General features: G+C 39.2%; 2 protein-coding genes across 10 annotated transcripts in view; one reads left to right on the top strand and one right to left on the bottom strand.

The window, feature by feature from the left end:
* Positions 1-1,580: 1,580 nt before the first annotated feature.
* On the bottom strand, positions 1,581-15,132 carry MSANTD3 (Myb/SANT DNA binding domain containing 3). 5 transcript variants are annotated; one of them, XM_072852899.1, is made up of 4 exons: positions 14,966-15,132; positions 14,128-14,300; positions 8,614-9,059; positions 1,581-7,290 (listed from the first exon to the last, which is right to left on the bottom strand). In XM_072852899.1, exons 3-4 carry the CDS (start codon positions 9,026-9,028, stop codon positions 6,881-6,883), a joined length of 825 nt encoding a protein of 274 aa, XP_072709000.1. In that variant the 5' UTR covers positions 9,029-9,059; positions 14,128-14,300; positions 14,966-15,132; the 3' UTR covers positions 1,581-6,880. The 5 variants fall into 5 exon arrangements, with proteins under 5 accessions (XP_072709000.1, XP_072709001.1, XP_072709002.1 ...); XM_072852900.1 differs by lacking the exon at positions 14,966-15,132 and adding an exon at positions 14,514-14,645; XM_072852901.1 differs by lacking the exon at positions 14,966-15,132 and adding an exon at positions 11,284-11,340 and having other exon boundaries at positions 14,128-14,456.
* LOC140647825 (uncharacterized) overlaps positions 14,555-25,769 on the top strand; it is a 25,188-nt gene continuing 13,973 nt past the window's right edge. For 2 of the 5 annotated variants that reach the window (XM_072852895.1, XM_072852893.1), the window contains exons 1-9: positions 15,318-15,455; positions 16,076-16,153; positions 17,081-17,149; positions 17,629-17,659; positions 19,849-19,908; positions 20,337-20,417; positions 21,089-21,225; positions 23,137-23,259; positions 24,859-24,901. In XM_072852895.1, coding sequence (XP_072708996.1) covers positions 16,103-16,153; positions 17,081-17,149; positions 17,629-17,659; positions 19,849-19,908; positions 20,337-20,417; positions 21,089-21,225; positions 23,137-23,259; positions 24,859-24,901 — 595 coding nt within the window. In that variant the 5' untranslated portion in view covers positions 15,318-15,455; positions 16,076-16,102. Of the gene's footprint in view, positions 14,686-15,001; positions 15,227-15,317; positions 15,456-16,075; positions 16,154-17,080; positions 17,150-17,628; positions 17,660-19,848; positions 19,909-20,336; positions 20,418-21,088; positions 21,226-23,136; positions 23,260-24,858; positions 24,902-25,769 lie in introns of those variants that run through there. The other 3 variants (XM_072852896.1, XM_072852898.1, XM_072852897.1) reach the window with 3 other exon arrangements.

Below are 25,769 nucleotides of genomic sequence, written 5' to 3'. Positions count from 1 at the left end.
TGAGAACATTTACAAGATCTTTTTCAGATAAATGGAATTTATCATGTGTGTGTCAATTCAGACTTCGTACAGCCCATAGGCTTGGTATTCAAAAGTTATAAAACTGCATGGCTCATTGGGTTGAAGGACGGTTCTGTGGGAATAGGTGTCTAATAGAACAAAACAATTTTTAGCAAAGCTTTGGTGAGAGTAGCAGGTCAAAATTTCAAAACTCCACAATTAAACAGAAGCAGGAGTTTTTTCCCCTGCATTATACTGTGATACAGAATGCATGGCAGGAATTTATATAGGCAATTCAGCTGGTCCATTTGTGGCTTAGTACATAATTTCAGGGCATAATTCTAAGAAAAGGGAAGGGATTTGTACGTGACCAAATAATGGACAGAGCTTGAGCAGCTTATATGTCACCTCGTTAATACCATATAAATAATAAATTACTACTAAATTGGTGTATAATGCCAGTTTCAGATTCAGGGCTGTCCAAGAACAGCCTCTTATATCTGAAGACTTGTGGAATACCATCAATCTCAAGTTGTGCTGAATACAAACCTACTTCTACTCTCTTGCCAAAGAAATTTGATTAATGAGGTGCTCTAACATTTGGTCAGAAACTGAAGCATACAACTATTCTGCAGCTGGACTGAATAACAAAAGGAAAACAAACAATCTCAATCAACACTTAAAAAACCCCCACATATATTAAATAAGGACGATCTAAAAATCTATCTTGCTTTATTTATGTTACATTAGATAGTTATTTCCCTACATATATATATATATATATGTAGCGTAGCTTTTTATCTAGCCAGCTTTTCATCAGGAAGGCAACAGATTGTTTCTAGCTATTTTGACTGCTTACTTCTTTTTTTTTTATTTCTTTTTTTTCCTTTTGTTTTAGTCTTGTGGCTGTTTTGACAGATTGGGAAATCTAGACTAGGATTAATTAGAAGATTTGGCAAAAATACTGCTTGATTCTTACTGTTAAAGAGGTTGACCATCCAGTGAGATGCATGCACACGCCCTCATGAATATAAGTTTTATAACCCACGGCCATGTGGTGGACAACCTTTTCCTTTTCCTTGCTGTATAGCCTATGCCATTTGGCAGACTACGTGCTGGACAAATTTCATGTGCCTTTCCGCAGTGCATAGCATGCGTGTCTGGATAACGCAGTCTCAGAAAATTGTCCAACTTCAGTTTAGTAAAGAGTGAGGTCTAATAACCCTGGCAGGATTCCTACTTGACACTGTTACTTTTCTTATTGTCAGGCACTTGGAGCTGTGAATGGAATGATAGTGGTGTCCAGTCTCAAAGGAAGCAGTAATCAGGGAAGGTGAAGACCACACGGGTGAATTGTTTGACATATGTGACAGTGTTACCTCTTAGGACAGCTAAGAGCTGTCTTCACTTCTGACTCACTCCGAAAAACATACCAGCCCATTTTTTTTGCCTTTGCAAGTTTTTAATTTGTTCAGCATTATAAAAATGACTGATGATGTTGTGGGATGCCTAATCCCTTCACCACCAGAATAGTAAATGTTCAGAGCCACAGCTAGTACTTTGTATTTTATTGCTCTTGTTTTAGGCCCAGAAATCTGTCCACGTTTCTATGTGCACCTTCTTTACATATAAGGGAATCGAGCTGGTTTATGTAGTTCTGTGACCAAAAAAGAAAAATTAAAAAAAATAAAATATCTAAGAAGCAAAATCCCTTGTAAATCAGCAGCACAGAAGTTAATCTGTGGTACTGGAAACAGAGACCACTGCTTGCTTTCACTGTAAAAATATATTATTACCCTATTCTTGTAGATGGCAACAAATTGTCTTCTTTCTATCAAATGTACAGAGCTGTCCTCTGTAATGTTTTTTAAATTATATTAACAGTCACTGCATATTATCCTATCGTCTTGCTACTTGGTTTATTTTATTAGCCTAAATGTATTAATTTCAGTACACATTAGTACTTACGTTGCACAGAAATGTTTCTGAATATCTAACTAGAGACAAAGTTCAGGAAGAGCAATGATGTGTGAGCTTACAGTCAGCTGCTTTGAGAAGAAACAGAAAGATAATGTGAAAAGACAGGCAATTATCTTATGAAAACAGCTAAAATGCATCAGTCTTATAAAAACAGTTTTGAACAAGCTAGTTCAAAATATGAAATCACAGGACTACTTGTGAGGGACTTTACTTGCCTGGAAAAAAATACATTTAAAATGTTATTTTAAGATTTACATGTAATTCCCCTACCCCCAAAGTAATGATATGTAAATGTGTAGCAGTTTATCGTTTTAATGCCATCATGAGAAAAATACCTGAAGATATGAAACTGCACGGATGTGGGGTTGTACAGACTGTAACCACAGAGATTCAGAACGAAACTGGAAGCATTATAATGCAAGTGAGTAAGAAGGAGGAGGACAGATCATAAAAGCAACTGTAACTACAACCAGCAAAAAAAAAATCTGCAAAAGATCATTGAAAAACACTCATGTAATAATCCAAATCCTTGGGAGACTGCTAAGATTTGGTATTGGAAACACACAAAGATAAATGAGCATTAAACAAAATTCAGGGCTACATCCTCAGCTGCACTAGGTGTGGTATAACTCAGAAAAGGGTAGCCCTGAGCCACTCGTCCTTTTTCTGGTCACAGGGCTGCAATGGGACTATTTCACTCCTGCAGTCTAAGTGCTGAGCTCAGCCGCACCAGCTGCACCTGCCCTGTAAGGACCGCTTCTCTGAGCAATGGCTGGCCAGGAGGGCTGTATCTTTCAGCCCTGGCTAAACACCTCTCTGTGGTGTAGGAAGGAGCATCACAGAGAGGGTTTCGGGCAAGCAGCAAGATACCTTGCTCCTGTGATAGAGCAGCCTGGGTGTTGAAGGTAGTGTAACAGATTGCAGGTTGGGTTATTTCTTTGTCAAGGTAAGAGCCTCGATTTGAGGAAGTATCTGTGAAAATCTTCCACTGACACTCTTCCACTACCTAGAAAGAATGAACTTTGTTATCAGGAAACCCCAAACCTCACCTCTGCAGAACCCCAAGTATTTATGAAGAATCAGTACCACTCACACAGCTTCAGCATCCTGTATTAGCTCTGGTCCTGATGAATGAATTTGTAGTCACAGACTGTCCTCCCAGAATTACATGGAGCTGGAACGGAGAAAGTGCTCTTCTCTATACGGAACTTTGTCCTTACTAACCTCTCTTCAAAATCCTTCCGAGCATGTGCACAGAATCCAGAATGTATGGGCAGCTGTGGAGAAAAGGCTAACTAACCATGCTTTCTGTGGAAGGGGAAGATGACAACTGAGGAGCACCCGTTTCATGCTCAAATGTTGTGATATAGGCAATCTGAGCAAGGGAAAGAGCAGAATACGTAGCTCTGGATGAAATCCCCTGCTCATATTGCTGGTTAAAAAACAAGGGGGAACACAGACATAAGGAAGAAATCCAGGAGAAAAAATCAACAAATAAAAAAGATTATACCAGATAACAAGTTAGATGATCTCCAAGGGGAGACAGCACTTGGAGCCAGGCTTGTCTCATTTTGGGGAGCATAAAGGAATTTGCCGCACCTTGCCTAGAAGGTAATTGTTTCTCTTCATACGAACACAGAGGCTGAGAACAATGGCCACTACAGGTCTGGTACATATTTTTTCTTACGGAGTTAAGCAGGGATCATTTTGACCAGTGTGTCTTTTAAGTTCATTCTTGCCAACAACTTGTATAACAAATCCAGAGAAGAAGAACAGGCATGTTCTTCTTAAAATACTGCTGTGTTTCATCTGTGGAAAAACCTTGGGAAAATGCCTATATAGCTTGGCCAAATGGTTAACAGGAAAACACAATTATATGAAAGTATTTGAATGATGTAAGCTGGAAAAAAGGGAGAGGAACAAATGGACATATTGTCTGAGATGGCTATATTACATATAAGAAAAGTCAAACAAAAGATAAACCCTAATACCAGAGGAAGTAATTGGGAAAAAAAAAAGGTAAAAGCCACATTTCTCAAGTAATTTAAACTCCACCACACCGATCACTTTATAAAGCCTTTAGATGGAGAAGCCAAAGCCAGGCAAGGAGATACATTACTTCATCTTGTTGATCTTTTACATTTTTCTTTGTCTATCACCCAACCTTACAGCAACCAACAGTCAACCACAGATGGGAAAGCCCGTGTAGTAAGCTATCTATTACCTGTACCACAAAAGCATCTTGTATCGTTTGTGTTAGGTGTGGCATTCCCATTCTTCCTCTGTGCATGTACTGATCATTCTTTCTTTCATATCTTCATCTTGGCTCTTTCTAATTTTTCTCCTGTGATCTTATTCTTTTAAATAGAAGCTGAATTAAAAGGGTCTATTGTTCAGCCTAAGAACTGTAACTTTTGGTGTCAGAAGAATATATACCAAAATGCAAGGCGTTGCCCACTTAGTGTAGGCTGAAAACATGCATATTTTAAATGATTTTTTAATATAAAAATAAAACATCTTTCATGAGCAATGGTGTAACTTTCAGGAGCCAAAACTACCCTTATCTCACATTTCATGAGATTCTCCCTGGACTATTTCATACCTTCTCACAGGGCTATCTAGACCTGGATTGTCTCTCTATTCTTGCTCTCTTCACAGTGCTGAAATTGTCTCCATTCATCACCTTTTGACACCTTAACATACATGGTTTCAATTTCATAGTTTCAAATTACTTTCACTTAGAAGCGGTGTGGAAGGAATCCCATCATTGGTTAAGACAAATGTCTTTCCTATTCTTTTTTCTGGATGGTGCCTGAACAATTGTCATAACCACTCAAATAACTGACTCGTCTTCCAGACCACAGAATGCAACCTCAGAGCAAAGAGGTCCTCACTCCTGTTTACTTCTTTCTTTTGCCTCTGCTCTTATTATACTTTCCAATAGTGTTTCCATTCAGCAGAAAAAAAAGTGTCCATAATAATATCCTTCTTTGGAAGTCCTGTGCTTCCTTCATACAGCCAATTTATAAGAAAACTGAGTTTGCTGTCAAAAAGATCTGTCTTCAGATTTCATATATGGCCTATTTTTTTGATCTTGCTGCAGCTCTGTAAATTTTTTTTTCTCTGTCATATAAAGTAAGTTGTAATAAATCACTCCCATTGCGATTGCTGGTGTTAGCAGGTTGAAGGGAGCAACGCATACACCACAGTGTTAACCACAGTGAGTACTGTGGTTGATAATGGCAGTGCCTGCAAAGATGAATCACCAGCAGGGAAAGTAGTTCAAGAAAAAGAAACAAACAAACAAAAACCCCAAAAACCCCAAACAAAACCAAATGAAACTCACTCCACCAGAAGGAACATCCAGGGAAGAGATGGGAGTGTAACTGGGAACGTATGTTTTGTAACATACTCTAATTTGAATATGTTTCTTACTGTACGGACTTGCCCTCACAAATCATGATTTGAAAATACTTTATTGAATAATGGGAAACTCAGGTTTTTCAATGAAAATTTATGTTTTTGTTCATTTTTCTCACTGCTTCAAATGACGGTTGTACACCTTCCTGTAAAATAGCTTTTCACACATCAGAAGTTCTTATAAATCTTTGCGGAGTTCTGTATTTCATGTTTTCTTAACCCCACCTAACCCCACTAGACTAAATGATTGCCTGGGGAAGGATTATCTTTATTTGTGCTTTCCTACCATCTACTATTCCGGACCCCCAAACTCTGTGGGGACCTTCATGTGAATGCTTTCATACAAATCATGTCCATCACCCCTCACTGACAGCAAAGGCAAGAAACACACCACCGTAACACACAGGACAGAACAAAACAGAACAGTGCTCCAAGACAGGAATGATTCCCTTGGACTGCCTCCCACCTTATGTGAAGGAAAAAAGGGTGAGTCTTAATCTTTTCTTCTAGATAGAGAGAGGTTGAAATACTCAAGCTAGCTGCTACGCCGTTAAGTATTGCATAGGGAGATAGGGGGAGACTTTGCCAGTGGACCGGCTGGCTCACTACGTTTTAAGAGCTTTATGAATTGTTAAAAAGCTCTTCCCCTCAGAATGACTCCAGGTGAACAGCACACAGCGCTGGCAGCAGCATGTGACCCTCCTATTTTGGTATTCTACTTGAACACAAGATGGGCCTGGAAAAGAAAGGACAAGCACAATGGCTTTTGAGAAAGAAGTCACCTTCTTTCCAACTTCTTGAGGGTCAAGGCTTAAACAACTGGAGGGCCAGCCCACAACCATTCTCTCAATCAGCCAGCCAGCTGGAAAATACTACTGTTCTTCATAAGCAAAAGGCTCAGTTACTACAGTGGCCCTTTTGCTACTTCCTTCATTTTCACATCTTCTATGAAGAATAAGTTATGAACTATATTAACTAGAGACAAGTTTTTTTCCCTAAGCCCCATCATAACAATCCAACCAATACCTGTCAATCACCTTTTGTCTCAATAGCAGAGAGCAACTCCAACCCTTGCCTTCATTCGGGAAATGGTAGATAGGAAGAGACAGAAATAAAAATAAACACTATAACCTGATGTTTAAAGCTGTTAAGTTTTCTTAAGAACACCCAGTGTAAGAATACCTGGAGAACCTTAAATTTCAAATGGATGTTAGGGTATTCTGAGAGGGGAAAATACGTTCACATTTTAGAACACTGTGCATGTCAGAGTTAAACAAATCAGAACTACCTACAAATGAACAATACAGTTTTCCCCTTGGTGGACTCTACCGCTGTTTCCCTAAACATTAAAAGTCAAAGTGTGTTCACTATCAGCCAGGCACCTATCCTGTCACTGTACATTCACATTAAAAAACCCTCTTTCTAGTGCGCGTTACTCATAAATGTGCTCAATCAGACTGACTCTCTGCCCCTTTATGTTCTAAGGTGAATTAGGAAAGGGTCTGTTAAAGGATGATACAGGCCATTCTTTCGTGATGGTCTGCAGTTTTCTCTCCCAATACATTTTCTTTTTATTTAGCACTTCCATTTTTATCCTGTGTTCCTCTTCGGCCATCTCACACTCTCTTTCTATTTGCTGTATTTTTGCCACATGAACTTCATTCATTTGGATTAACTGCAGTTGCAAAATTGACATTTGCTGATGATGTTCTTCCTCATGCATCTTTTTCAGAGCACTTTCCTGAGATGCTTTACTTCTGTAGTTCTTATCTGCTGCTATTCTGACATCAGAACACGAAGGCTCAGGTTGGGAGGTACCTTCACATACTGGGAAATGTACCAGCTCTTTCTCTTCATCACAAAGTTCTCTATTTGAGACAACAAATGACTCTGCAAAACATAAGAGGAAAAAGTATTATAGTATTCCCTTCTTCCCCCTCAAGAAACATGAACTTGTGGTAATATGGCTGTTGGTGTATGCATCTAAACCCTGTACTTCTGTACCATAGTACAGGAGCCACTACATAATGCAGTTCTGTTACAGAATACTAAGGGCATAATGGCCTGAACTGAACCACTTTGGGCTCTGTTGATAGACCTCCGTGGGTATAACGGGAGCTCAGAATACTAAAGTGAATGTAGACATTTATAAGTGGACACTTAAATTTAGGTGGCTGAGCCTGGAGCTGAACCTTAATGCAGCTATTTAAGCCAAATCCATATGTGATTGCAATATTTTTATGAAAGATCTGAGTGTCAGGTGAAGAGCTGTCTCAACATGAATACAAGAGACTGAGGGAATACTAGGAAGAATACTACTTATTCCTTATTTATTGCTACTGTACATGTTGTAAACACAGTGGTGTATATTTTTAGGAAAAAATTACATTATTCTAACTTTGAGAAAGTTCTGCCAATTCTTCTGAAATAAAAGAAATACTCATGGAATAAAATAGTTACCACTGCAAATAAGGGTCTCAAAATACATTCCTTTACAAATCCTGATGACTACTTATGGTAAATAGAATTATGAAAGACACATTGTAAGAATGTTATCTAACAACATAGTTACTGTTGTCTTTTGAGCAAGGACAACCTTCTATGTGTGATCCCGACATAATAAAGTTTGCAAGAAACTGCTGTAGCCACCCTCCCTTCTGGTTTTAGATTATTCCTTCTGTCTATGCTTGCCAAATAAAGAAGAATGTAGTGCTGAACTTTTTCAGAAAGGCCATTCTCCAGTGTGGATTGCAGTGTGAAATATGGCTCTACGTACTCTTTTTAGTCCTTGAAAACAAAGGAGGAAAGACCTACAGGGAACTCTTGCAGCAGACAATTGTGTATCAATTTGCTGCTGGTGGCTTCTTTTTTTTTTTTAATGCACAGACAACCTTTCCCCAGCAAAATTATATTTTATAAAGGATCAAAATATCCTTGGGATTGCTCTCTGGAAAGCCAGCATGATAGCTACTGTGATACTTGCCACAAAGTAGCAGATATGTCAAAAACTGATCAAAAAAATTGGGTAAAACTCAGTTTAACTCCTGGGGGCCTAGGGAAATACACGGAATCTTGTAATATCATAGCTCTGAAATTACTTTTCTATAACCAGCAGTCACAACTAAGTGGAGAGATTTAGACTGCTGAAAGAGAATCACTGGCAAAATCACATACAAAACAATACTACTTGCATCATTACAGTAACATTTATACCTTGACTAGAAGCATCAGGCTGATATTCAGAATCTTCTTCTGGTGGGCTCTGCAAAAAGTACATTTGCTCAGGCATTATGCTGGCAATCTTCTCTTTCCCTATGATGTGAGTATTTATAAGTGGACTAATACTTCTTTTTACCTTCTCCCGCCTTTCATGTGCCATTATCTTTTTTGTCCGTGCCTTGATATTTTCCCAGCATTTCTTTAACTGTTTGAAGTCTCGCAGTGATACACTGGGCTGTGAATTATATTCATGAGCTAGTGCTTGCCAGGTACGTTGTTTCAGAGCAATAGTTCTTGCATCACTTTTTTTACATTCAAGCACATATTTGTATTTTTCAACTAATGCAAGCAGCACACTCTTCTCCACTTCTGAGAAGTATTTAGCAGGCTTTATTATTTCGTTTTGCATTTTCTACTGTTTCTCCAAGAAGCCAAAAATCCTATGAAAACAATGTTGAAAGCAAAAAAACAAACACAAATTAGAACTGGTTACAGTATCAGGAAACTGTGTTTCAGCAAATAACTCCTAAGCATAGCTTCTGATTCTAACACACTTCATTTTCTAGAATAGTTTGTGAATAGTTCTACAGTACATAATGAAACATTCAGGTAAGATATAGTATAATTATATGCTGTTTTCTATTGCCACTTTAGCAGCTACACAGTTACAGAAGTATACCATAATGAGGAGATGCTTCATGTCTTTGTTACAATTTGTCTTGATACAAAATACTCAGTATTCAATTTACTTAGTAACTTCTTTTTAATAACTTGTTTTCCTATTCATTGCACTTTGTTACACCCAGAGAGTTTTCAAAGCCCTGAACTGTGGAACAAGTTCTGAAATCGAGCCCTTGATAGCTTCAGGTTTAAGTGTAAAGCTACCGTCAGCATGTTTGGGTTTCCTTTGGTACACAAAAGACCCTCTTCTGCCCTTCCTGACTGCATATAACTAATTTCTCCCCTCTCTCTACAATATTTGGAAGTTGTATGAGAAACAATAGTAAGAAGTTCTCTTTTTAAAGACTTCTGTCGGTTTGGTCCTCCCCCATACTCAGCCCTCCTTGACTAACATCCAATAGGCAGCAGGATCCTGACCAGTATTACAATATGAAGAGGCAAGGGTTGCAAGAAGACATGAATTAATTACGGAAACTAACTGCTCTGAAGGTACAGGTCCCTCGCCCTTTACTGCTGACTCTGTGTGGCACTCTTCCTTACGCTTGCACTGCTGGTCACTCTCAGGAGTGAACAACCAGGCTAAAAAGGGTTTTGGCCTCACTCAATACGGCCACTGCTATATACTTACACCATGTTAACGACTGCCTCTCTTCTCAAGCCTAGGGCTTACGTAGTCAATAGGAAAACTGTAGCTGATACCAGGGAATTCTTAGCCATAAAAAAAAATGAATAAAGCAGTGTTTTCTTGAATTATTAGCACATGACTGTGCTGCAAAATGTAGTTTTTTCTTTTTTATTTCCACACTTCTTTCCCCATTCCCTCCCACTACAACTGTGTAGCCCCAATTACTTTTACATTTTGGGCAGAAACTTCCAGATAATTAAGTAGAAAAAGGGGGAGCAATGCTGTCTTAGCTCACGTTTCTTCCGGTTTTAATTGTAAAACTCAGAGATGGAACATATATAATAAGACAATTGGTTCACATTCCTAACAGTCTAGGACTCTCCCAAAATGAATTTTCTAGTATTTTGCCCATTGTTTCCACTACTTCCCTCATAACATTACTTGAAGATGCAATAGATATTACCATCAGATTTCCTCTTTTCAACATTTTTTTTCCTTTACTCCACTGCACTAGCATTCTCTTCATACCATCCTTGTAATTCCTTTCCTCCAAATGTCTTAATACTTACAGTTATTCTCACCTCTTTCAGTGAAGGTAGCTTTCTTTGTAAATATAAATAGTTAACAGACAAATTCATATTAAAATGAGAACCCAACTCTGACATAAGAACAGGAGCTTTCTCAAGTAGCCCATAAAATATGACAAAACCCAGCAAAACAAAGCAGAGGAGTCAGAGAATAGAGGAGGCAGTAGAACAAAACCTAGAATAGCACAACTGAAACAAAGTGAATAGAAGTAAGTAATGGTCTGAATTTAAGGGAAGTATGTTAAGTCAGTAGCAGTAGGTAAGTTAAGTTGTACACTTACCTATACTGAGAAGGAGGCAAGAAACACTCAGTTTGTACTTTCTGTCATTGCTCAACTGGGTAATCACTGGGCATGTACCGACTGGACAGCCAGCACCTATGTGGCTCCTGGCTAGTCACAGTTCTGCTCTCTCTTACCAAATGCTGGTGTCATGAGGACATGGGAAAGCCGGAATTTTTGCAGCAGACAGGATTTAGGGGACAAAGGGAAAGATCCATAGGAAACCAGACTTTATTAGTTCTGCTGCTTGCAGAAGAGCTTGTTTATTTTGCAAGAAAGAAAAAGGTGGAAGAAGGAAGAGAGCTGGGTGGCTGAGCATAAGGAAGACAGTTTCCCGATCCAGCATTTCCTCCATCACACTATATCAAGTTATTTATTACTCTCTGTGAAAACTTAGTCACTCCACACGTTGGTGACAGGAATTATTAACCACCTATAATCCCACAGAACAAACTAAGTGTATGCAAACAAACTTGAAAGTATCACATACCAATCATTATAATGTCTAAGTCTAATAGACAGAAGAGAACATCTGCTTCAGAAGTTCCTTAAATAAAAAATAAATTTAAAAAATAAGCCAAAAGTCAGGAAATGGACATCCTAACAAAGAGATACTGAAAACTGGCAACTTCACTCTATGAAACAGCTCTCAAAGCATGTAAGAGACCTAGTATGAAACAGAATCTATCTACTTATCTATTTTACTTATGTACTTATTGTACCATTCCAAACCATTGAGCTGCTTTGGACAGCTGCTGAAATGAAATTCATGGGACTAAATATTGATGCTTCAACCTGACTCAGCCTCAATTTCACCAAGGAACAGGAGGAAAAGCAGTCCCACCAGCAAGCCACAAGGTCCAATAGCTTATGGCCCTGAAAAACCAGGATCAGAGACTCCGTGTGATCAGAAATGGCTGATTCTGCCTTCTACTGATGCACATAAATCTTATTTCTGCTTTCAAAAGGTGCGAGAATCGCAGACCAAAAATCATGATGTCTGTGTGTAGAAAATCCCTTTAATTAGAAAAACAATGGTTTTCAAGAATTTTGGAGACTAAGTTCAAAAAGTTAAACAATGATACCAGGACTTCTGGATTCCAGGTGCTAAATATTTAGACTGGCAGAGATCAACTGACATCAGTAAATATTTAAAACATTTCCAAATATGACGTCATGTATATTAACAACCTATGTACTAGGATAAAAGCTCATATTCCATGGATGAAGCCACAGCAAACCCTTCAGTATCACTTTCATACCACACTATCATTTATTATTATCATTTTTACTGTGGTAGAATCTGAGATCCCCAGTCATAAGCTCAAATACTGTACATTTAAGGATGGAAACGTAGGTCCTACTCTGAGAAGAATACAATATATTAGTCTTCCCTTCCCTCATACACATTCCTAACTATTTTTTCCTACACATATACACTGGACTTGTGTCCTTTCCATTAAAAAGCCGGGATTATGATCTAGGATGCATAAAAGAACTCAAGAACTGGTGAAAGCAGTTTAATGCACTTACTACACAGAAGAAGAGAGTTCTTGAAGATTCTTTTCAAGCTCTTACATGCTTAACCTGCTTGCTTCAATATATTAAAGCTCATTTTCAATTAGGTGAACAGAAAGCACTCTGAGATATCAGAGAACTTAGAATACTGAGGAGTTGCAGCAACACACCATCATATATTTATATTCACCTCTTTTTCTTTATGCATATCAATCACCTTCTGGCAGCCCACTGGCTCCTCTGCAGAATATGAGAAAGGACTCTCACAAGCCCAAACAATTTCCATTTCGAGGCTAAAAGATCCTTCCAGGACGTATGCCCAGGATATAATATAGTATGTAGGAATCTGTGCTGAAATGGAAGTAGTTTACTATGTATAACTCATAGAGTAAACAGGATTGATTTGGGAATGTGTAGGCACATGACGACAGTTGCACACTAAATTCTAAAAAACAAAGAATGGAAGGCTTCTCCCACTCTTACAGGTGCCCAGGCTCTAAGACATGTGCAGTAAGGAAGTACTTTATCCTAAATATCTTCTCCTGGCATGGCTCAATTCACAACTTGCCTTAAGACAAAGCAGTGTCCTCAGTACTTGTCCTCTCACACAAACCTTTATCGCTTTAAAATAACAAAAATATCTCTCAACTCCCCATTTTTACTTTGAAATGTTGTGTGGCATTCTTCTTGTAAAGACTATAAGGGATGTGCTGTGATCTGCTGGAAGAATATCTTGAAAAAAAATTACACAAGTGAAGAAGTGCACATATGTTCATAAATATGTATGTATGTATTATTTTGCTTGCACACACCTAAACATACACCCAAACTCCAACCAGTTGCAAAGAAGCCCATTTTGAAAAAAACCCAACACTTCAGGTTGGCATGTGTGAGCATTTTCTGCCCCTGAAATATTTTTTTAGGCATAAGAAAATGCAAAGAGAAAGTTATGGTGGAAGACTTAACCCAAATGTTAAGGTTACACTAACCAAACCCAAAGAAAATAGTCTGCTAGCAAACTGTGGTCACTTGTGGTGTGAAAATGGAATTCATTTAGCAGTGCCAACAGGATTACTACCAGAAATAGTTAAGGATTGAAAAAAAAGAAAATTTATTTATCCAACTTAAATTGCAGATGAAGCTTTAAGCATAGTCAGTAATTAACAGCATTGGAAATCAATCATAATTCTGTCCTTTTCATCCAGCGTTTGAGGGTGAAAGAAAGGCACAGAAATGCAATGACCCAAACTAGTCACAACAACAGGTTTATGTTTCATTTGAATGACAGAACCAGCAGTAAACAGTGTCCTTCTTCCTCAAATGTTAGGTATTCCTCACAGAGCTTCCACCAGAGTGTTCCAGGCCTGATCCTGTCTACCCTGAGACTTGAAATCACTAGGTAATTAGGTGCATATTACAAATATGAATGAGATCTATATGGAAATTGTGATACATATAATCAGATTAAAAAAACCCAAACTCTTTGGGTGCTTCCCCCCCCCCGTTTTAATACAAACTAATAGTTATCATGGATCATTCAGCAAATGAACAAAATAATCTACTAGTAAAATTCACAGGAATTTGCCTAAATTTCTCCTGGCAAATTCTATATACATATACACGCAAATGTATTTTTTAAAAATATTTACAATATTACATTATATACACACACAGAGAGATATATTTTAAGCGGGTCATCCCACTACCTATGGAGGACATCCAAAGCAGTTTGTGCAAAGAAAGGTAATGGACGCAGGTTGCTATTTCAAATGATTGTCTGAAATGCATCAAAAATACGCATAAACAGGAATCCTACCAGACTCTCTTGCACCCGAACTTCTCAAACATTAACTCGAGCTTGTTTTTATTTCCTCGCTAGCTCCTCTTCTGCTTGAGCGAGAAAGGAGAGCAGGTCCCGGCTCGACAAAGAAGACCGCTCCACCCAGGGCGGGCATGCAGGCTGCGGCTGAGGCGCGGATCCAGGGACATCTACCGCGGCAGGAGGAACGGCAAACGGTCACGCTGTCACCCAGCGCCCGCGGAGACCGCGCTCTGCGGTGTCGGCGGGGACAACCCCACCCTGCAGCCCCCGGGTTTCTCCCTTCTCGTAACAAAGCGCCGCCGAGCGCCGCCGGCTCGGCTCGGCTCCCCTCCCCTCTCCTCCTCCCCCCCGCGCTGGGCGGCCGGGCCTGCCTCCCTCACCTCCTCGCCGGCAGGTCGTCGGCACTCCTTCAGCTCCCCGCAAACCCCGCGCTGGATTTCCGCCTCTCCAGAGGAAAGGCGGCGCGGCACCGGCCTCTCCCACGGGAGGGCCGGGCGGCGGGGCCCGCCGTGCTGCGGAGAGGAACCGTCGCGGGGGACCCTGAGCCTTCAGGTGCAGCGGCGCTGCGGGGGGGTGGTGTGTGTGTGTGTGAGCGAGCGTGTGTGCGTGTTCTGGGGAGCGACGCGCAAACACCCAACGGCCGCCACGAAGAGGGTGGGCAGCCCCGTCTGCACCTGACGCGGGCCCGCGGGCGGAGCTCCCGGGTCACACGTCGCTAGCGCGGTACCCCGTATCCCCCTCCCGCGCCCCGGTGTGGAGCGGGGTGGGGCTCCTGACCCCGCCCGTGTGTCCGTCCCGGTGCAGCGGCAAAAGACGCCAGCTCGGGCTTTACCTCCGACAGCGCCCGGCGGAGCGACGCGCGTGTGCGCCAGCGCCCCCAGCGGCGGCCGGGGGAGGCGGGCCGGCGTTGCCTCCGTTCCTCCGCCGCGACCCGTCCTCTCCCGCCGGCTCGGAGCTCCTGGTCCTCGCTACCGTACCGTCCCACGGGCCGGCCGGGCTCCCGCGCACCTTCCACGCCTAGCGTGACGCAGTTCCTGCCCGCCCGGTGCGCCCCGGGCCCCGCCGGCGGCGGCGGTTGGGAGCGTAACGACGGGTGCGCGCGAGCGGCTGGCGGGAGGCGCGCGCGTTGGCTCTCCCTCAGTCCCCTCCCCTCCGCGGTTGCCTGAGGAGAAGCGGGGAGCCGCGGCGGCGGTTCGTGCGGCGGAGGGTCACCCCCCAAGTGGGTCGGTAGGAAGGAGCCGATCGGGCAGCGGGGAGTGTCGGCGGCCGCTGGGTTGCCGGCTCCCTCGGCTCCTCCGGGTGCTACCTGCTGCTGGGCTGGGGTAAGTTGGGTGCAGCGGCAGCCCGGCGGTTTCCCCGGCTCCTCGCGGGAGCAGGTGTCCGTCCCCTCCCCGGCAGAGCTGGAAGTGTCGGCAAGGCCACTTTCCGACAAGGCCCAGCGGTCGGCTCGCTTTCTCGGCGCCTCTGTTCGCGTGGGGTTTGTAGCTTCGGGCCCGCCGCCGCGGTCCGGAGTGGGAGTGTGCTTTTCTTCACAAAACCCCGTGGTGTTCTTGTTACAAAGGCATGCTTTGGGCTCTGCGTGCCTGGCTGTTGCCGCTGTGTGTCATCTGTCCCAGCCCATGCGCGCATTTCAATCCCAGGAAAGAAAGGGGAAGCTTGAAATACTTCGCATTAGTTTTGTTTCAGGGTGTGTGTAATCTTCTGGTGGCTCTGTGTTTCCTGAGGGAAACTCTTGGAGAAGAATTGTTTCTTTCCACGCTGTACTTTTGCTCTCAAGTTAAAAATATAGTCATTAGCCTGGAGATTTAAAGGTTGAATGTAACTGAAGGTGAGGCACAAATTAAAATTGGAATATGCGTGACCCTTAAATAGGTGGAACAAGAATATTAATGATTTTGTGAAGCTAAAATAATAGTTTGCAATCTTTTTGCAATTTTCCTAGAGTTTCCTTATCATCTAAAGATCAAATATGGACCCTGAAGCTGAGATAAAGAAGCAAGTAAACCCTTTCTACTGCAATGTAAGTATTCCTTACTGAAAATTGTAACTAATACAAAATAATTTTGGTAGAACAAAGTTGGACTAAACCAAGTGTGACTTTTTTTTTTTTTTCCTCTTGAGCAAAATTGATAAATAGCACTGGAGTTGAACTTCTTTTGCTGTCTTTGTCATGTTTGACTTGGATGTGTGTCAGGAACCAGCTTATTAGAATGAATAATTTTAATAATACTATGTTTCTAAATAAAAGCATTCATTTAAAATGGGATAAATAAAAGCATTTCTTTTAAAACTGCAGTTCCTGTTCGGAAAAAAAAAATCCTAATTTATCTCATTCTCAGGTTTATTCCTGTTGGTTTTAAGCATCTTGGTTTTTTTAGAGAAGGAGAAAATATTTGGACTACCTTTGTTCATTCACATGAATTTAAACCTCATCTGCTCCTGTCTGAACCAGCCCAGGCATAAACCAGCTGTGATTGGAAAACTTCATATGCATGTGAGTGAGGCAGGCCCCAAACTGATGAGAGGAAGTGTGTTAGTCTGGATGCAGCACTGAGGACAACTGGCTCATCTTAGACAGGTGTACTGGCTTGTTACAATTACGCCTTGCCTCTGGTTCAAACTTGGTTAATAGTTTGTGAGGAAGATCTTGGATCTGTCTTTACTTATCCACACAGAAATATGCTATGAGATAGCTGCAGGGTTCTGGAGACATCTGGAATTTTTATGTGATGTGGAGATTCCTTTTCATTACACTGTATTTGGGTGGTCTTGGAGCCTCATAAAGAAAAGTTCCAGAGGCTGCTTTCGTTTGTCTTTGGAGGAATAGTACTGTTGTAGAACTTACCTATACCGACATTTTGATAGCAGATTTGTTTTGTTTTGATATCAGTGGTATTTTTTTCTGTTGGTTTTTGTGCAATGATAGAAATACTTCTCTTTAACCTAGATTTGCAAAATCTGGTGTGCTTCTGCATTAAACTTGCAGACTCACTTCCTTGGATTCAAACACAAGACGGTAAGATCAGTTTTTGAATGCACCTTTTGTCAGATTTTACAGATTTATTTAGCAATAGAATACGGGCTTGAAATCTAATTTTTAATGTAGTGTTAAAACATGCAATTTCAGATATTTAGCTAGTTTTGTTGCTTTACTATTTTGTTTACTGCAATAAAGTAGAACTTAGTTTTGTACATTAGTCCTGCCAGAAAATGTTGTTACAACTTTGTGTCTCGTATTCTGGATTAGTAAAGGCAATACATGAGAATATGTGGCTGTTAATAAATGCAGAATGGAATTACTTAAATCATAGACAATCTAGGAAAAAAGATGTATGTCTCTTTCAAGTTTCATGTAATTATCTATTCAACTGAGATAATCTGTGGTGTTGGTGTTAATCTAATTTATTTTAGAAATAATAAAATGTTTGCATTGTTATTTTTTGAATCTTAAGTGTCTATCTTTCTTCCTTGTTGGCTGATGACTTGGAAACTTAGGTTGAAGAAGCACTGAAAGCTCATGGCATTGGTAAGTACAAGATTTCTTACTTCCTACTCTGTTCTATACATGCGCCTTTCTCCCCACCCCAATGTAGTTGTTTATGAAACAAGAAAAAGACTTTCTCAAGACTTGTGCTTTAAGACCTGTCTAGTGTTCTTTAATGACATAACTATTTAATCCTACAGGAATCAATCAATAATATGAGCAAGAGGTATGCAAAGTTTACTAAAAAGCACTAGTTACAATACAACAAATCACCTACATTAAAGTTTTGAGAAACCTTAAAGAATTCAAGACCTTAGAGACCCTCAGGATTTAAAATACATTTTAAAAAACTATGCTTCTTAAAGCATGTAAAATACTTTTTTCTGTATATACCTTATTTCTTTTTTAAAAGAGCTTATTAAAAATATCTTAATTAGCTGAAGCAAAGTACTTTTAATAGGCTTAATATATCATTAAACCTTCCCCAGGTCTTTATGAACTGGTCTAGTTCCAGAAGGAATGAAGGTCTAACTATGTTCATAATTGTTCTCCTACTTCTGTTTCATGATGCACCAAAATGTATTTACAGGTTTCTACAGTGCACTGCTCCTAGAATTTGGTTTGAAAGTTGTGGCCCAAGTATACATAGTCATTGCACCTACCCAGTCTGGGAATTTTTGTACGGACAGTAAAGCAAATTTAAATATTTAACAGCTGGATGCTGCTGAAATGAATGCCCTGAAATGTTTAGAGGTGAATCGGCAGATAGTCATCGTGCCTTTTTATTTCTTCTTTTTTTTTTTTTAAAGGATTGGTTGGCCACTGAAAAACTTGATGAGTTCTAGTGACCAGAATATGATTAGTGTTGTTAGAGTCTTTGTAGGTTTATCTTCATAACACTTTATTTCTTTTCTTTTACTCTTCTGATCGTTTGATTAAGATAATTTCAGAAGATTGGTGGTAATGCAGCCAGTATTAAGTAAAATCTAATTGGCAGGAATGAGCTGGCAGCTTCATCAGTTGTCAACACAATATAGTTTGTAACTTAAACACTCAAGAAAAGTTTTCATGAAGATTATCTTTGTAATCAAAGCGTATGTGACTCTTTCTGATGCAGTAGTATAGGATGAACCCTTCTGACTCCCACCTTCTATTTAGGGTTTATTGTAAGCCTTATGCTCAACTTCTTATCAATATCTGATGTTTTAGTAAGAGATTTCTTGCAACAGGAGAGTAATAGGGTTGAGGGGCATTTAAGAGATGAAAAAATCAAATTTACCATTAGCTGGCATTGTTTCAGGCACTGCTTTATTTATTTATTTATTTATTACCATGTAGTAAAATGCTGAGCTTTCTCAAGTTCTGAAATTCTATTCTTCTTGTTGTCATATAGTGAGTGCATTAAGCCTCTATTCAAGGAATAGCAACTTGCTTCCTTTGTGCGCTTGGCCTTCCACTCCCAGACACAGAATCTCATCTTGTACACATGTCTCTCTCTCTCTGGGTTCCTCAATGGCAGATTATGTTATGTGGTAACATGATCTGTCTTACCTTTCTTAAGGTTCTGCAGCCCCAGCCCTATTGCAAGCCGTATGTGGATAGAAAAAAATATGACTGGGGAGAGGATAGCTGCAGAACTTTTCAAAAGGATGGGGAGGTTATGGGCTGAGTCAGGTGCCCTGGCAGGCAGCATGTGGGCTAGCAGTTTAAGCACCTCAAGTTCAGTGGATTTAAACTGAATTGCTGTGATGTATTGGATTAAAATAGTCCTGAAACCTATGAAATGAAGCTTTGTTCATTATAGAATAAAAGATACTTGCGCCATGGTGAATCAGTCAGGCTTTTCCCTTGTTGAAGGTTGTCTTCTATATAAATTAAATTACAGCCAAAATTGCTTAAAATTGAAGCCACTGTTTAATAATTTAATTTTGTAATGTGTGTTTGAACCCATGTTGTGCGATAACTAATGGCTCGGTTGGTCTTCCCTCTGTCTGTTTTGTTGAATTGCCTGATGTTAAATAACTTTGTTATTGTTTGGTGTAAATGTTTTTTGACCATTTTTTGCCAAAAAAATCTAATAGTACGTTCAAAAGTAAACATAGCTTATTTTTCTCATGTCAGCAAAAGCTCAAAGAGTTGTGGGTTTGTAGTTTTTTTTTAAATCCATTATCATACCAAATTGGGGTTTGTACTTACAATTTTATTTCCATTTCTGGTTTGTTTTTATTTAGTTAAAACTGCAGGTGGCTCAGGGGAGCAAGTGAAAACACCTGTAAAACTTCCTGATTATGGTAAGAATGTTTTAATGAAAAAAAAAAAAAAGAGGGAGAAAGAAAATGTTTTGAGGTACAGTGTTACAAGTGATGTCTAGACCTTAGCAGGTCATTGGGAATTAATTTCTGTTCATTGTATTTTCCATCTGCAGTAACATTTTGTAGTAATACTTAAGACAATATTTGCAAACAAAATGCTATAAAAAGAGTGAAAACAGGATTGGGGGGATAATGTTTTTCAGTAACTGACTTAATCTGTGATGTGGGGCTGTGTATGAGCAGGGATTCACTTGAATGTGAATTTCTCAGCATATTTTCTCTAAGCCAAAGGTGAAACTCAGCAGTTAATTTCATTTTGGAAGGGTTTTGTGATGTGACTTGAGACTTTGAAGACTGATTGATAGATAGATGATGTGGGATTACATAACATTGATTTTATCTTACAGTGCAAACTGAGCCAGAGAGGTTTCATGGACAGACCTTGGAAGAACAGCTTAATACGTGTAAAGATTCAGAACCTGCACTTGGTGAGGGTTTTTAATACTGTAATTGTTTGCTTGTGTGATGTTTACCTTTAGAGAGTATTGAGTAATTTTTTTAAAATGTAAAATTAGATGATGTGTAATAAATTCTTAAGTTTACATTGAGTACCTAATAGCATGGTATGAAAGTGACTGGTCCTAGTGACAAAATCATTGGATTTGGCCTGGAATATTTTTGATTAGGGTAGATACCACAGGTTGAAAGTATGCTCTAGAAAGTCTAAGGTGATATGATAGAAAGGAACTTTGACTCAAATTATTGTTACTATTTGCAATTTAACTGCCAATCCTGTGGACGGGACAGTGGAGTGGACAGGAAAAATAACTACAAGGCATATATTAAAATACATTCTGTTCTAAATAGTTACAAAGTAATTATTGCTATTAATTTTTTAGGTGATTTTTAAAAATAAAATTGTCAAGTTCTATGTGGTAAACATAAGGCACATTAAAGAAATTCAGTTTTGTACCTTTGGTGTTGAGGAAGTCTAGACACCCAATAGATAAAATAACAAAATAATGATGATTCTGAAAATCTTGATTCACATGTTTGGCATGCAATAGTAATAGTTTCCTTTAATGTCTCTTTTGTAACTAGCACTGATTATTTGTTTCAGCAAACATCAAATTTCCTAACTTTTTTTTTATCAATACAGGACTTAATTATATAATTGAATACCGCTCAAAAGACAATTTCCCTTTTCTCTACGAATGTCAACTGTGCCACTGTAAAACAGGACTGAGTAACATGTTCATGCATGTTTGTGGTTCCAAGCATAGACTGGCATACCTGGTAAGTTTTCAGAGTAAAGATTTTTTTGGCTTTTTTTTTTAATTTAATAATTTAAGTAGATAATTCGGTAGTCATATTATGATTTAAAAAAAAAAAGTGTTACATAATCTTTGTGAAAATGCGTGTGTTTCTGTTGCAACCGTGCAATTTGGTTTATGCTGTGATAAATAGATTTAAAGTTCTTCTCATCAATAATGTATATGCCTGTCCATTGCTGACACTGAGTTTCTAGTTTATTCTGTTTTGGTTGACCAGTAATGCCAATAGTGAAATCTGCAGCTAAAATTGACTAGAAGTAGGCTTTTGGCTAAATTTTGTATTATCTTAAAGAACTGGATCAATTAAGAAATTGTTCCATCTTTCAGATGCTTTAGATTAAAAGGAACATAACTGTAAATGAATGTGATATGTATTGGATAGAGGCTGTGGCTTGGAATGAGGGGAAAAAAAAGTTTTATTCCCAGTTTTGTGGCTGGACAAGCCATGTAAGTTCTGTGCTTGTTTTCTGGAAATTTGCAAAGCTCTTAATGTTCATGTCAGCCCACAAATGCTTAAACACATTTTGCTTTGAACTGTTTATTTTTTTCAGTATGTTTAGAGAAATGAGGCTGTCCAGTCTTTGAATGCTTACTTGAATATATTTGTTCAGGACGGGCTTTAACAAAACTGAGAAAGCAATATTCTGAAAAGTATTTTGATACTTTCCATAAAATATCTGTTCAAAGTTGGTATTATATCCCATGTATCTTGAAGTCATAGAAAGTTGTCAAGCCTGTATGGCATTTTGAGGCAGTTTGAGAGCTAATGTTGTTGTTGGGTGTATTGCGATGTGTCTGCAATGATATCCTTTGTAAACATCATGCTGTTTCTGGTCATTAATTCAGACGTATACGCTGATTGAGACTTGTATTGGTGGTTTTGATATTCTCAGCTCTTGTATTTCTTGTTTACTTTGAACTGTTTCCTGCAATTCTGAATCTTATGCTTGTAAACTGCATCTCTGTTATATTCTTAAATACTATAAAATATAATAATTCAGGAAGGATAACTCTTAAGTCATGCACCTGGGATGGATTAACCCTAGGCAGTGGGACAGGCAGGAGACTAAATGGCTGGAATTTGCTCTGCTGAAAGGTAGCTGAGGGTCCTGGTGGACAAGAAGCTTAAGATAAGTAGTGTACCTTGGCATCAAAAAAGGCTAACAGCAAGCTGAGCCATACTAACAAGGGTATAGCCAGTAGATCAAGTGAAGTGATTATTCCCTTGTTCTTGATACTTGTTAGGCTGTATCTAGAATATTGTGTCCAGTTTTGTGCTACTGCAGACAAGGAAGTTATTGATGAAATTGGGCAAATCCAGTGGAGAGCTGCCAAGATGGTCAGGGGGCTGAAGCACTTGCCCTGTGAGGAGAGGCTAAGGTAATTGGGCTTGTTCAGGCTGGAGAAGAAAAAGTGTCAGGGGGATCTAATAGTAGCCCTCCAAGACCTCAGGGAAAGTTATTAAGAAGGCAGAATCAGGCCCTTTATGGAGGTGCATGGCAGTAACATAAATTCAAACAGGGGAGTTTCGTACTTGATATAAGGAAGAAGTTTTTCACTGTGAGGGCAGTAAAGCATTGGAGCAGGTTGCCCAGAGAGATGGGGGAATCTCTGTATTCACAGGTTTTTAAGACCGGAGTGGACAAAGCACTGTGCAACCAGTTCAGTGTTCAGTGCCAACCCTGTTTTGAGCAGAAGATTTGGCTTCAGTCCCCTAAATTATTCTGTGATTCTATACACAATTGTTTTAATAAGTTCTGCTATGTATTTGTAAAAGTTGATTTATTTCCCATTATTATTATCTGTGCTAGATCTGGAAAGAGTTGCGTAGGATAAAGTGTGACTTCAGGATTTGCATTTCCTTTTTTTCTAGAAACAACATTATCCTGAGATAGCAGAATCTGATGAAGTTAAGGGTAAAGGCTCCGAACTGAACAGAAAAGTTAGGCAAGTTGCATTAACAATTGAGAAGAAAGAAGGAAGAAAACAAATAAAGGTACATTTCTTTAAGAATTCCAGAAGTTTTATATTTATTTGAAAAAAAAAAAAGTAAGTAATTTCTGTTATGGTGGGCAGATCTGCTTTGGATGGTAGGAAAAGCTTGCCTTTTTAACCTTTATTGCAAGTGCTTTTTGTCATCTTAATAATTTTTCCAGGGTTAGTCTGGACACAATTTCCCATTGGTCACTCCCATCATAAGTATTTCTCTTGTTTGAAATAATACTCATGCTACCTGAGTAAATGAAATATGACTCTAGAGTGCACAAATAACACAAAATATCTATATTAATATTTAATCAATTCCCAGCTGGGGGTGTGTATGTGTAAAATAACTTGTTTCATTGTTGCTAGGAAACTATGACTTTTCTGAATTAGTTTCTGCTTTGTTAGCACCTTGTGGCAATTCTTGGAGGAGCCAGGTAAAAATTCTGCTAGTACAGAGGGAAGTGTGGAAATTTGCAGGTAGGTATGAGATTATCAGCAATGCCATGGGATCACAGGAGCACCACAAGCTTAAATTCTTGGGGAGCTGCACCCTTAGAAGCATGTTCTTATGAAGGTCTCTTCATATTGCTTTCTGTTGATATTTACACCACAATAGTATTTAGAAATGTTTACCACCTTTATCTGGGCAGGATATTGGCAAAGTTTCTTCTTGAGGTGTACCTTACCACTCTGATTGATGACAAGCTTACTCAGGTGCTTAGTGTTCTTTATGGTATACGTTAAATTTTTCTCCATCAATTTCAATATCTGTCAACCTTCTGCTTGTTAAGCAGTGTTTCTTGGCAAGATCTCTTGCTAATGCTACTTAATGTGCAGAGGCTATGTCTCATTTCAAAGTGGAGTTCACAATGTTACTGTATTTAAGCTCGTTATGTCCTGCCCATCTGAAAAAAGACCCGTGTTTGTTTCTGTGCGGTACTATCACAGCTAGGCTCAAGGATGAGAACCTGTACTGATCCTACTCTTCTTTGATTAAAAAAGTATGGGAATATTGAAGATCAAGCCTTTCTTCTAGAGTGAATGCTCTAGAAGGGAGAGATTTCAGATCATCAAATTCAATCTGTCTGCATATCCTTCATCTTTAACCTCTGCTTAAAAAGAAAAACAAAACTGACTATTGGCAGCAACTTCTTCTTTTGACCTACTTAATTCAAATTTCTTCTTGACTCAAGACTGTACATTTTACTTGAGGTTTATGTTCATGGATATAGAAATAATTAATTCCATCTATATTTTGTAGACTGTTTTGTTTTTCTAGGAACAGTTTCACTACATCCGTAGCAAATCCATCCTTGATTTAAGGAACTTTTAAATAGAACGTGCATAACCTGGTTTAATTTTACTGCTATAGTTTCTGAAACCAGCTATTTGATTTTTTTTTTTTTTAAGCTCTAACAAAAATTTAGTTGTGGTAAATAAGTGTCCAGGTAACTGACTGACTTTTTGAATATCCATTCAGGGATTTACACTTATGTGTTTAACACGACTGGTTGTATATTGTTAAAAAATAAAATATTTAACTCCGATGAAATACCTGTGGAATAATTTTATCCACAAAATAGCTAACATAAATGGGTTTTATTTTTAGGTTGTTACAGATGCTCCGATGATGAGGAGGAGATGGCAAGAATGTAAGTGTGCTCAGTGGGATGTAAATTGTACATTTCTAATTTGGGTAAACTCCCTTTGATCTGAATCAGCTTGATTTAAGGGCAAATTGAAAGATTTGGTCAGTCATTGTAGTGTGTGCTTATGTTCTAAACTGCGTTTTGTACAGTTTATGTTGAAAATTTGATGGATGAACAAGTTCTTCCATGGGCAACATAACTAGAGAGACCTGTTTTATATGGCTTTGTTCTCTCTCCCTCTTTCCATCCCAGTCCCCCTCGCTTCCCAGTATCCTTTACCTATGATTTCTTTTTATCTGGTAACTGCTGTAGTCTCTGCAGTGCCAACTACTCATGAGCATTTTGGTTAACTGGGCAAAAGGAGCAGGTTGGAGCTCTGTGCGTGTATTTAATTTGCAGCCCAGAAAGCCAGGGAGAATTCTTAAAGTGTAGCTATATCTCTTACCTGGGGAAGAAAACTTCCTGTTTTACTAGCCATTGATACTCACAAAATTGTAGGAACATGGTATCTGTGAGACTTCTCCACTCAGCTTAATCTTTCAAAACTCATTGTAGTACAATGTCATCCAGATGGACAGACAGTACAACTGCATGCCACTTTTGGAAATAGCTAAAAATTGCTATGAGACCCTCATTCCCAGACCTGTATGAAAAATAAAGATTTTAATTAAAACTAATGTACTTAATTTTAATGCGTATTAGTATGTAAATGGTGTCTTAAAATAGCTCAATAGAAGCAATGAGAAGATTATTTCTATAATGATCTAGATTAGCATTGTCATACTCTGAAGAGGAAAGATAGCTGTTTTGAATCTAGGAAAGTGTTTTGAAATAGGTTGAATCCTATTCAAATTACGTTTCTTGACTGTAA

This window comes from Ciconia boyciana, chromosome 2, assembly GCF_034638445.1.
Source record: "Ciconia boyciana chromosome 2, ASM3463844v1, whole genome shotgun sequence".
Classification (NCBI taxonomy): domain Eukaryota; kingdom Metazoa; phylum Chordata; class Aves; order Ciconiiformes; family Ciconiidae; genus Ciconia; species Ciconia boyciana.
This window is presented reverse-complemented; position numbering and strand designations above follow the sequence as displayed.